This window comes from Trachemys scripta, chromosome 2, assembly GCF_013100865.1.
Source record: "Trachemys scripta elegans isolate TJP31775 chromosome 2, CAS_Tse_1.0, whole genome shotgun sequence".
NCBI lineage: Eukaryota > Metazoa > Chordata > Testudines > Emydidae > Trachemys > Trachemys scripta.
In genome coordinates this window covers 85,714,410-85,727,587 of record NC_048299.1, presented here as the reverse complement: position 1 = coordinate 85,727,587, position 13,178 = coordinate 85,714,410, and the positions used below count along the sequence as shown (strand labels likewise).

At 38.4% G+C, this 13,178-nt stretch overlaps 1 protein-coding gene across 7 annotated transcripts in view; it reads right to left on the bottom strand.

Moving 5' to 3' along the window:
• Window positions 1-3,755: 3,755 nt before the first annotated feature.
• Window positions 3,756-13,178, bottom strand: part of BBS9 (Bardet-Biedl syndrome 9) — a 264,350-nt gene continuing 254,927 nt past the window's right edge. For 5 of the 7 annotated variants that reach the window (XM_034761160.1, XM_034761159.1, XM_034761161.1 and 2 more), the window contains one exon: window positions 3,759-4,007. In XM_034761160.1, the coding sequence (XP_034617051.1) occupies window positions 3,801-4,007 (207 nt within the window). In that variant the 3' untranslated portion in view covers window positions 3,759-3,800. Of the gene's footprint in view, window positions 4,008-13,178 lie in introns of all 7 variants that reach the window. The other 2 variants (XM_034761164.1, XM_034761163.1) reach the window with 2 other exon arrangements.

Here is a 13,178-nt window from a genome sequence, read left to right as displayed (position 1 = left end):
TGCCATGGCAGGTAAATAGTATAATGGCAAATGAGGGTCAGGCTGGAGAATCTTGCCTATGTGCTCGGGGTTTTACAGATCGCCATATTTGGGGTCGGGAAGGAATTTTTCTCCAGGGTAGATTGGCAGAAGCCCTGGAGGTTTTTCCCCTTCCTCCGCAGCATGGGACGGAGATCGCTAGCTGGAGGATTCTCTGCTAATTGAAGTCTCTAAACCCAGGATTTGGGGACTTCAACAGCAGAGTCAAGGGGAAGGGTATTGACGGCTTTGTGGCCTGCATCATGCGGGAGGTCAGACCAGATGATTATAATGGTCCCTTCTGACCTTAAAGTCTATGAGTCTATGAGTAGGGGGTTGGACTAGATGACCTCCTGAGGTCCCTTCCAACGATGATATTCTATGATTCTATGACCCTCTCGTTACCAAAACACAAGGAAAAAGCACAATCTTTGTTTTCAGGACATTTATTTTGAAAGAATGCACTATTCTTTTTATTTTGACATATCTTTGTAGGTGGCAAAACCAGACTTTACTTCATTAAGAGTATGTAAACCATGATATAGTCTACAGCAGGAACTGTTTACTAGTCTGAGAAGCTATTTACTACCAATGGGAACTCAAAACACTGAATTACTTTTATGCTAAGTGTCTAAATGAAGTGCCTGGCAGGTCCAGAAAACAAGAAGCAATCTCTTCTAAATGGAATGGCATGTATGAGAATAATGTTGACGTTATGGTTAGAAGAACATTTTTTTTACAGTAACAGTATGTTCTAAACATTTACTTTTATTAAAAAAGCACTTTCTGAGTTTAATGTTCATGAAGCAGAAAGTATTCTAGAGAGGTATATTGTATCCAAACTATCTTCTAACACATTCCACCCAAATAAAAATACAACAAACCATTGTGCAGAATTGTTTGAAGAGTAAATAAAAATTCTTCAGAGTACTTTCTTTCACCACATTCCACTCAATTGCTTGTGGGGAAACCTGAACACTAGCTGGGAGCTTCTGTCTGTAAATACCATTGGTATGTCAGAAGCTTCCCTCCCCCCATCTAAACTTCTCTTTAAATTACATTCAGATTTTTGCGGTACCATAATAACTACAATATGGGATGTATTTCAATAGTTGGGTAAAGGCTTCTTTTAAATTTCCAACCCATTATTTCAGGTTTACATTTGTCATCCCAGCCTCTCTGCAGGATTCACATCCCCACAACATTTATATGTGAGGTCTTGCATCTTAACATGGAAAATTGTGAACTACTATATCAAAACCACATCGAGATAGATATGAAAGTGGTATCTTTTATTTTAAGATATGTAACAGATTTTCCCATGTTGTACCAGAAAATCTGTCAAAGCAATACAGTAGTATAAGCCCTAATGGAACAATAAAAGTGAGCCATGCAAAACCTGATAGTTTCCACTTTCAGGGGACTCAAATGAACCTTTTGCTGATTTAGTTCATGTGAATTTACACCCCTGACTTTTTCACTTTAAGTTTCAGATTTCAGTAAGCCCAAACACCAAAGCCCAAATACCCACTGTTTCCCCAGGTTTGGGGTAAAAACCATGTGAAACACCATGTTTCACTTGTTTTCTAGTTGAAACAATGGGTATTCCTACCGTAGGTGCATTTGGAACTTAGCCCAAGCTTTCTAAAATGGCTACTGACCAGCCCAAAATTTTGGATATGTAATGAAACCTGGATTCAGTTTACATTGTAATAGATCAGCACAGCTATTTATAACGTGATTGTAAATTAAGAGTATGCAATTGAATATTAAAATGGATTTTTAGATTTTTTTTTTTTAGTTTTCCATTTTGTTTTCATTACATATATTTCTTCATTCAACTCTGACAGGATGCACAACACTGTGTGCATTTCAAAAAGAGATGTGTGTCAAACTTCTCTTCAAACTGTACGATGGATTTCTTAATGGCAATGTGCTTCTCTAGTGCATGGTCTGTATGTTTACACACCACCATAGAACACTCAAATAGTTATACACATTAAACAAGTACAGAATACGGTAAAGATCTGCACACGGATGATATAGTCACAGTATGGACAGGATGTGAGAATTTTACTGTTCAGTAAGATTGTGTCTTGTAATTCATATCTATTATATAAACAAATTGTGCCATATATTTTTCTTATTAATAAAGCACAGGATAATATTGTCAAGTTCTGGGGTGCAATCCAGAACACGACAGTGATGGGTTATGTCACTGCCTGCTCTGTAACCCTTAGTGCCTCAAAAAGCTCGGCTGCTGTGGTTCTCAGATCAGAACACTGCCGCCAGCATACCAATCTGTGCTGTCAATGGGTTAAGCAGCTCTGACTCAGCAACGTACCCAGGACACCTAACCCCGTTACAAAATTGCAGGAGGGTTTTGCCACTTTTGTCTGTTTACAGGACATATTATCAGAGAATATCCATAATTTACCTGTAGAACAGTAACAAACATTTCACAGTGGCATTAATGACCAGTTCAAACAATATATTACATCACCTTTTAAATACATATCATGGCGCCAGTGTAAGCGGTGTAGTGAGTATGTCAAGCCTGACAAAAGTTGCTGACACAGAGTAATGAATCACAAACGGGCCTCAAGACACAATTGTTTAAGGCTCTATGTGGCCTTGAAGAAGATACTTAACATCCATGTTTTCAGTCTTTTCATCTATTTACCTATCTTTTAGGGTGCTATGAGGAATAATTAGATACTGGTGAAAGGCTTTGAAAATGTAAAGCACTTATAATTATTAGCTTGTAAGAGGAAATATTTTTCCTGTGCTTTATTAATAAGATATTGAATATTACCATTAACAGAATCTTTGTTCCTTGAAAATTCATCTGCTCTTCTTCTCCATTTGTCACTAATAATGCTTTCTTTATGACATTCTTTTCAAGAATTCACCTTCTCCTGTTTATTCTCTACATGAAATCATAATCCTAAATCCTGTCTGTGATGTCATAATTGACTGCTGTCTAAATTACTACAAAGATTGTTTTCAGGCAAAGGCTCAAAGGAAAAATTAACAGAAATATAGACTACACTATGCAAGCAATATGGTCTATATAGTCAATATTTTCAAACATGATTTTTAGTAGGTCTTTTAAAACAAGATGCCATTTCCCAAGTGTGTTTTTAAGGATGTGCTATTTTAATCTAGGGCCTTGTTTAGGTTGAGTATTTGCCTTAGTAACAGCCAATGATGTAGCTGATGCAGTCTAAAAAAGCTGCTATTTGCACAAGTGGTACTTACCCCAAGCTTAAAACCAGGGTAAATCGTAATATACAGCAACTTTGCCTGTTTACAGTAGGGGTTTGCTCCAGTGCAGCTACACTGGTGGCTAAACACTGATGACTATAACTGCAGCAAATCCACAATGTAGATAAGCCTATTACAACTCATTCAAACGACAACAAACTACAAAACTATTATGACAATTGCTATCAGCATTTAAACAGATGTATATACAGCTTAGATTTATTAAGTATTTCCATTTGGATTGACAAGCAAGGACTGGTTAACTTGAAAGTTAATTGGTAGCATGAAAACCTTGAGATGTACAAATGGAAGGCTTCCCCGCAGCTGATGAGGAAGAATGGATTTAAAGTAGACTCAACCAAATCTTAAAACAAATCCTTCTAAATAAAGTTTTTTCAATACAGTATAGTGGGAAGGGAAATATTACATTCCATTAAAAGGGATAGCCATTTGCAGAACACATTGGGAAAACCAAGTTAATTGATCAGTTCGTACTTTTCCACAATTCCAGATTTTCAGTAAATCTCACAGATCCTTACCAGCTCTTGGGTATCCTGCATTAATGGCAAAAACGTAGCTTCCAGAATAGCAACTTGGTCAGTACTGAGTTTCTGCCACAGACTAATCAGCAAAATCACCAGCTGGGTGGCACTTTTCAACTTTGTGAATGCCTGGAACATATTGGCTTGGTTTTCCTCAGCCGCATCTGCTAGAGCTATTATCTGCAAAAATCACAAACTTTTGTTAGATATAATTTTACCATTCTTAACACTCCACACTAAAATTACATTTGGCACATTCTTGTTTTTCTTTAGAAGGACCTGATGAGCTTTGTCTTCCATAAACACAAGTCACAGAATGTATTAAATAAGTTATCATTTGTCCAGGTAATTTAAAATCCATGTGGCAATGGGGTTAATCAATAAATTCGGTTGGTGTAGAGAGGATTCTGTTTAATGCATATTCTACAATAAGACACTCCCCAGGTTGATTCCCATAATCTAATGTAATACAATAGTCCCTAACCTACTGCAAACATCGAGGATTATACCACACATGATGTTAATCACTGTTTGACCAAAATCCTTGTAGGGCTCATAATCAAAAGTATTACATTTATTTTATTTCTTTGGAAACTGTAATTTAATATGTCAGTTATTTCTATATGAAAAAAATTGCCACGTTTTTATTTTATTAGGTGGGGTTGTATGCATAGTATGAGCTAGTTCAGCATTATACCAATAATGTAGATGCTCTAGCATGTGATTGGTTGGGTGATGTCATTTTTAACACCAGTGTAAAATACTGGACTAAACAGACCCTGAAAAGAAAATTAGGTGTATGCTCGCTTTAAATATCAGCTCCTTTTCCTGTAAACTGCAATGATATTTTTATCCTCTTCAGTAGTCAGTGGAAAAAACTAGAAGCAGAACCTGAGAGGAAAACCTGAAACTAGTAAATGGAATTTTACTAATATTAGATGTGTTTTGTCATTACAGACACTACTGTCCATTTTCTACAAATGTATTCATGGCATTACCTTGCAGAAATGTGAGAAAAATAACTAATATTTGTTTGAAATATAGATTACAAAGGTGTAGAATCCTAAGGGCTCTATCTATGCAACTTACTATCGCTTTCTTCAAGATAATTTCCTATCATTTCAATGTAATTTTATGCACCAGAAACAGATTTTCAATGCTATATGTAGATTGAATTTAAAGGAAATAAGCATTGTCTGATGGCTAAAAGTGGGGTTTGAGCCACAACTTCCAAGACACATTTTAATCTCAGCTACCGACATTACATATTGCCTACAAAGGGTTGCTTTTCAGAGGTGACGACCATCTGCAGCCACCATTTAAATCAATGTACAGCACTTCTTCAAAATCAGGCCCTTAACCTCTTTCTTCGTATGTTTACTCATCTGCAAAGAGACGATACCTACTTAACAGAGATGTTGTGAGACTTAATTTTGTAAAGTGCTTTGTGATGTTTTTATGAAAGGCCCTATAGAAGTGCAAAGTATAATTAGTATTAAAACATAATTAATTTACAAAGGAAAGCTAGGATAGCTCAACCTATTAAAGTTCACTATGTGAAAAGGAAAAATACTATACAATGTATCTTCAGCCTGGAAACAAATCCAACCAGCTGTTAGCCTTTGGTGAAGGAAAACTATTTTTAATGTGCAACACTGGCAGTACGGATGGGGATGTTCCCTAGGTGTTTTCAGGTGAACATGGAACTGACCATATAGTGAATTTTAGGAAACAATAAATATAAATTATTTCAAACAAAAAGTGTTGGTTGCTTTTGTTCTAGATTTTAAAGTGTACATTTCCAAATAAAATGGAGAACCCCAAGGACATTCAAGTCCAAACATTATATTAACCAAAGCCAAGTAATGATGCAGACACCCAGTTAGCTACACTAAGGGAAAAAGCTCAGCTCATAAAAAGTAGAGTGAAATTAATCCCAAATGGTGAGAACTGCCCCGATAGGCTCTAAAATTGGTTACAGGACAGCAACAGGATAGCTCAGTGGTTTGAGCATTGGCCTGCTAAACCCAGGGTTGTGAGTTCAATCCTTGAGGGGGGCACCTAGGGATCTGGGGAAAAATCAGTACTTGGTCCTGCTAGTGAAGGCAGGGGGCTGGACTCGATGACCTTTCAAGGTCCCTTCCAGTTGTAGGAGATAAAAATAAATAAATGGAAATATCCTAACAGCATCGTAGACATTAATCATATAGTATGAACAGGGTCACATACAGTTCCTTTACCTAAATCTCATGGTTGAGTCTCCTTTACCTTATGCTATTTTATACATACATACATCCACACACACACAAACGACAGCAAGGAGATAAATGCAGCACTGTAAGAAACTGAGATAAATGCAGCACCGTTATGCACATTTGACCACTTCACCCACTAGGGCGGCACTAAAGGGATCTGTTTTTCACTGTTCCTGTTCAATTGTTTTTGAGACTGGTGAAAGGGGAAAGTGAGGAAAGATGAGCTGAGATGTATTTTCTACGACACCCAGAACCATGCCGCTATCATATCGTACCAGGCTAGTGTTGTGTAATGAATAACTCTGAGTCTATATGAGCTTGGGGCTTGGATGAGGGCTATGACTTAGCCTAGATTAGATGCAACTAATGTTGGTGGGTTGGAGGAAGCAACTGGAAGAGATGACAAATCTATCAACACCCATAAGTGAGAGAGTGACAGCCATTTGTAACCAGTGCACAATTTGGGTATCTTACTAGATCCCAAATAGTTGCCCATTGATGCCCCGATAGTAGCCATGGACAAGATCACTTTCTTTTATTTGCACTTAATGAACAGGGTGTTTTTTTTTTCCTTTCAGAGACAGATCTTGCCACAGTTATCTATTGCTTTGTCTTCAAGATTACCACTATTGTAATGAGTTACATTTTGAGACCACTTGAAAACTAAAGCTAGTGCAAAATGAAGTGTCCCACTTACTACGTGGCGTTTCAGATCAATACTCTGGGATAAGCACTAACATCAATACATTTCGGTTTGAGAAATCAAGGTGCTGGTTTTAACTTATAGATCCTAAATAGTCTGGGAGGTGGTCATCCGAATTACAGCCTCACACCCTGGGCTATACTGCCCCAAATGACATCATCTGATTACTTGAGTTTGAGCCCATCAATAGAAATGAAAAGGAGCTGTTGGCTTGGCTTTCTACATGAGGGATGTTCCACTTTGGAATCTGCTCTAAAACTTGTCTCAAAATAACCCACATTTGTAAAATTTTCAGGCAGACAGCCAGGTTCATCTACTTCCCAGGATTTGGGGAGTAGGGTGAGTTGAATCTTGGAGCAGCTTGATTACCATTGCTTACAGTGAAATGGTCTTATTGTTTGATGTTTTATTTGTCAATGAGGCAAGGCAGCCTCTTCTGATATAATTGTGAGTTCGGTCCAAGGGATGCACACCTTCATACGTTTTAAAAATCTAAATAAATATCTAGAATAGAAAAGAATTCAATGAATAAATAAATGAATCCGCCTCCCTGGAACTACTTTTAACATGCCAAATCTCTGAAGAGTTTTAAGAGGGAGCTTTTTAAAAATCTACCTGCCACAAGAATGTTTTCTTCTTTGTCCCAAAATTACTCTGTTCTGAAATGCACAATATGCAAACTGGTTTTGCATCACTGAAAGGCTTAAATTCCTAAGGAAACAGGGTGGTCTTGGTGTGTTGCAACCCTCAAACACATGCCAATGAAATCTTTATACCACACCATCATGTATTATACATATACACTATTCCACCCAGCATTTACAGAGAAACCAAAGGAAAGAACAGCTTTTAAGTCTAAATCTTCTACTTATAGATGAGGAATTGCAAACATGTAGCTTCACGAGATCTGAAACATCTGGGATTATAAAGATTTTATTACCATAAAATAATATATGTCTACATTGACAATCTCAGTTTCAAACCCCAATCTCTATAATTAGATAGGGCAAAGGTTACAAGGAGAATACCCCTTGAGGTCTGTTCTGAACTAGATGTCTTAGTAATATAGAAAGCAGCTGGGACAGCCTCCATCATCTTTGCAACGCAATCCTCATCCAGATCCACACATGGTTTCACTCTCAATGTATAGGATTAAAAAATAAACCTTTGCTTAGAGAGGGAAATTTCTTTGAACAATTCCTAAGACATCAGGTAAATGTCTTTAAGAGTTCTTCTGAGAAGCTTCACTCAGACTCTTAGGAAATTTGTGAAAGTATAGGTTCTTAGAACTTTTTCCAAAATCTCCAAGTAATTTCCACATTTTAATATTTCTTCTTCACCTGGATGTTATTTCTAATAACCATTTTTACAATGAGAGAAAAATTAGAATCTTTGTCTTTGCAAACTGAGATTCTACAGTCTCCCTAGATTCTACTATGGTTTCTCTCTAATTTCTAAACTACCTTCAAGTTTATCAATTTTTCCATCTGCTCATTGTTTCAGATAATGTCTTCTTTACCTTCTGTATAAACATGCATAAAGTAACAAAGCAAGGAACCCTCTCCTTCACTTACAGTAGAGGCCTTTCTACATCCCTTATTTCTTCATGACTGCAAGCTAGGATGACCAGATGTCCCAATTTTATAGGGACAGTCCTGATTTTTGGATCTTTTTCTTATATAGGCTCCTATTACCCGCCCACCCCCGTCCCAATTTTTCACACTTGCTGTCTGGTCACTCTACTGCAAGCAAGCTTTAGCCCCATTGTCCCTTACTGCCACTAATATAGCCGTAGTACACAAATTTTCATTTGATCAAATAGCCTCTAGAAAAGAGTCCATCAATCCAATACAAGGCCCATTACTGGATAGTCAGTTGTTTTTTTCCCCGGCTCCTTGTTTCTTGGCAACACAAAGGCTTCACCCAAAAGATAAGCAAAAAAACAGGTTTCACAAAACCTCCATATTCAAAGCAGTAGAAGAGGGGGAAATGACTGGCAGAGCAAAGATCAAAGAGGCATTGGCAAAGGCCGAAAGCATAGCATCTGGTATAATATTTGTTTAAAAGTTGATCAAAATTTTCTTTTCATTTATGGCCTTTTTTGTGAACTCTTTTCTGGCTGACCAAATTCTAACCCTGTTCCAATAAACCAATATACAGTAAAGCGGAACCCTGCTTTTAAAAAAAAGTTATTAATGGAAGCACATTGTAAAAAAGAAACAACACCCAAGAATAAATATTCTCTTCATCAAGGTCATGCATTTAACACACTGCCATTAAATTTCACATTCACAGTTGGCAAGGGCAAAGCTCGACTCGAGAAGTGTTTTTATAATATTCTGAGAAATTCATAGACTTCACCCTCCATGAGTAATACCAACAAGATTTGTTCCAAATAATTTCTAAGTAAAGAGACTTTGTTATGGTTTCTGTATATCATATTCATGTAGGAAGATGTGTCAAAGGTTAACTGCTTGGTTTTCCTGCATGTCACCTCTAGTCTGTACTTCATTTCTGCCGGGGCTTGTCAGGGCCAAGCCCCGGCACCTCTAGTCTTGGCAGTTCGTAGCCCCGGCACCTCTAGTCTTGCTGCGTCAGTTATGAAAGTAAACAAATTGCCTGATCCCCAGCATCTCTTTCATTACAAATTAAGCACTGCCTTTAGTCCTTTGAAAAAGGACTAGTGGATTTTGAGTGCTTTAATTTTTGGTTGACCAACTTAAGACACCTAAAAGGTTCTGATTTTCAGAGCCAGCCCACACTACTTCTAAATGTACATACTCAAAATCACTTTTGGAACAAAAAAATGAGCATATTTATATGAGATATATATATACACACACACACACACACACACACACACACACACACACACACACACACACACACAGAGTTCTGTTTTTTCCAAACAGGAATGTTTATTTCGGTCACACAGGCCAGTTCTGGTAGGTGCATATTTTCCACAGAAGTCAATGGGAATTGTAGGTATCTGGAATTTCCTAGAATCAGTGTTTGGTAGTTATTTATGTAAGGCAAGAGTCTTCATCAAGGAATGCATCAGAAGTATAATTACTCTGCTGAGACCTGGACCCACCCGTTACAAAACAAAAGGTTATTGAGTGCCAATTAATTCTGCAACCAGTGTTACCGATGGCCTCTTGAGGACCTCCTAGTGGCTGAGTGTAGTACCTCACCCCTTTCTCACCTCTGGTGACCCCTGCAGGCTGACCTTGGTAGCTTCTTAGTGGCTTGATGCTTTGGCCAAGTCACAAAGTCCAAATGAATCCTTCCGGGGTATTAAAGAATTCAGGATTCTGGATCTCCTTAGGGTCCTTCAGCCCACATCTGGGCCTTTTAAATTCAGCCCTTTGGTAAGGTGCCCAAATAAGCCCTGTCCCTTTTGGGGTTTATGCCACTTTATCTATGATGGTAGGGGAGTCTGGGCTCACCCAATACTCCAGGTTCCAACCCAGGGACCCTATAAACAGCAGCCATGTATGGCTCAACTTTAATCCTCTAATGCTATTTCCATGGGACTCTTCCTACTGGACCCCTTTAGCTCCAGACCGATCTCAGGGCCAACATCCTCAGGTTCTTCTCCCTCTGCAGTCTCAGTGTAAACTCAGCCAGAAACTACATTCTGACTAATTTTCAGGCTCCTTTGGACAGCCAGGAACTGATCTGCTAACAACCTGCAGCTCCATTTATATGAATGTGCTGCGCTCTGATTGGCTGTTGCTAGCCCTTGGAGGACCAGGTCTCTCTAGCTTCCAAGATGGCTGACCTCATGAGGTTTCTCTAGGCAGGCTTGGAGGACCCACCTTTGCTACTCTTTTCCTCCCAGCAGGGGCCACAAAGGTCTGGTACACCCTGTCACAGTGCCCAACAATTAAAACTTAAATTATGTGGAAGACTATTTGCTGCTAATGACTGCTTCAGAAGGCAAAGTCATTCTGTGTTTGGAAACAGTCATGCAAGCTGAAACACTGATCATGAGTTCATAGATCTCTTTTGATAATTATTCTTAGACAAATTCCTCACAACATACCTACCACCAATATCGCCTTCATCCAACCCCTTTCTAGTATGTTTAAAGATAAGTAGGTCAAGTACCTCCTAAATTAGGATTTTGTTGATTCAGTGCCAATAGAAAGCATAAAAGTAGAGAATATAGGATGTCAGAGATTTCCCAGTTCATTCCTATGAAAACAGATCACTATTATTTATCACTATACATTTTGGAGAAGGAAAAAGAATTCAGTACTGTGTCCTACTACAATTTTTTCCATGCTCGTCTAAAAAAAACTTACCCATCACATATCTTGTAAAAAGAAGAACAGGAGTACTTGTGGCACCTTAGAGACTAACAAATTTATTAGAGCATAAGCTTTCGTGGACTACAGCCCACTTCTTCGGATGCATATAGAATGGATCTTGTGTTACACATCTAAATGGCATTGTGGGTCACAAAGTATTATCTTTTTCTGCCTGAATTAATGTTCAATTTGTGTATATAGCACCTAGCTACTATGATTGGCACACTAGCAATAAATACTGTTAGAACAGATACGATTGTCTGATAGTATTGGTAATTTATTTTTAAAAGCTCTAATGTCCCTTACTTCAGAGTACAATTTATTTTTCCATAGCACCTTTCATGCAGAATTCTCAAAGCTGTTTATAAAGCAATGAGATGAACACTAGCAGGAAAGAGTCTGTGTAGACAAGCAGACACAACAATTAACGTGCACAGCACCTTGGACATTTGAACCTGCTTTATGAAATGTAGGCCAGGATGCCATAGTCAAAAAGTGATCTTTATCTACACGCAGCCCACAAACTTCTGGGCATTAATGTATATGTTACTTCCAAAGGAGAGTACTACCAACACTTCAACATTGCCATAGTACTGCACTGCATTACGTATAAGTCTAAGTTTTCATTTGGGACTTCAGCCTATGAATACCTGACCCTGATATAAGAGTGCAAGTTAGTATTAACTGTGAGGGTGCTTTTTGAGATGTTAGCACATGTCCACCATGAACCAGACAGACCATCAACCCATTTCTCCTAGGAAATGCCATTAAAGCACTAGTAGCAGCGATGTTAATAAGCAGCTGAATTTGGATAAAATGACTGAGCTATTATTTCAACCATTCAAAGAAAGAGGTTACAAAAATCTGAAGGCGTGATACCATCTCGGTGCTTTAACAGCAGTACAGATTACAGTGGTTTTTTTTTTTTTAAATGAACAATCAATAAGCAAACACTTTTTCATTCATAAGGTTTTATTCCTCAAACCTCTTTGGTATCACTAGAAAGATTTCAAAGGGGTATTGTATACTGTCTATAGGACAGAGATGGATTCTACTCAGTGGATTGAAAAAAGGGATAGGATTGGTAGAAACCCAGATGAAATCACTTAACAGACTGATGTCAAGCAATTCAGTCAAGCAAGTCTCCATTATGGCTGGACCCAGGGGATATGAACAAGTCAGGTTAGTGAAAGCCAAGCATGAAACAAATCTGGTGTGCTCTACCTTATGTGAATGTACGGATACCAGTGGTACCAAGTATATACCTAAAGTAGGTGTTGCTGTGCTGCTCTTTTTATTGATAGGTACAATAGGTAAAGAATCTTAAAATGTTCCATTTACATGTGGGCAATACTAACGCACTTGCAACATAAGTCTTGGATTTCTTCTATATTTGGTTTGTTTTTTAAAAGTATCTTAGGACTTTATATTGCTGCCCATCACCATACTATCTATGTGCCTTCCTTGTAAAATAAATAGCAAAAGTGAAGTGCCCAGTTGACTTCATGGAGTCTGTCTGGCACACCTTTTTTGCAAAACTGTTTGAGATAGGGTTCGGGGGGGGGTGTCTTTTTAACTTTATTAATTTACTTTTACTTTTTTGTAATTGATGATTTATTTCAGAGGCTTTTGCAGGGGAGATTGTTTTGTTTTTTGTTTGGTTGGGGTTTTTTCAGTAGAAGGGGGTGACTTAAATAGGTATAATATAAATATACTGCAAAGAGGAACCTGCCAAGGTAGGGACTGTGCACTGGGAGGAGAGGAAGGAAAGTACAGCCACCCCAACACCCTCCTGGACCCCAAATTGTGCAGGGAAGAACCCACACACACTCTGGGGGCACTAGGAGCCAGGTGGTCTCTCGCCACCACCAAGTGAGCTTGGGAAAAAGCTGCATAGAGGAGTCAGGCAGAGACTCCAGCTGGTAGGGGCAGAAGCAGCCAGAGCAGGGACCTTGGGAGTCCCTTGGAGAACTTGCTACAGTTTGAACTAAATTTTCTCTGCTCTGTGCTAATTGGCTGTTTGCTCCAACCCTACCCCTTCATCACCATCTCTTTACCTCAGAATCACTCCTTTAGC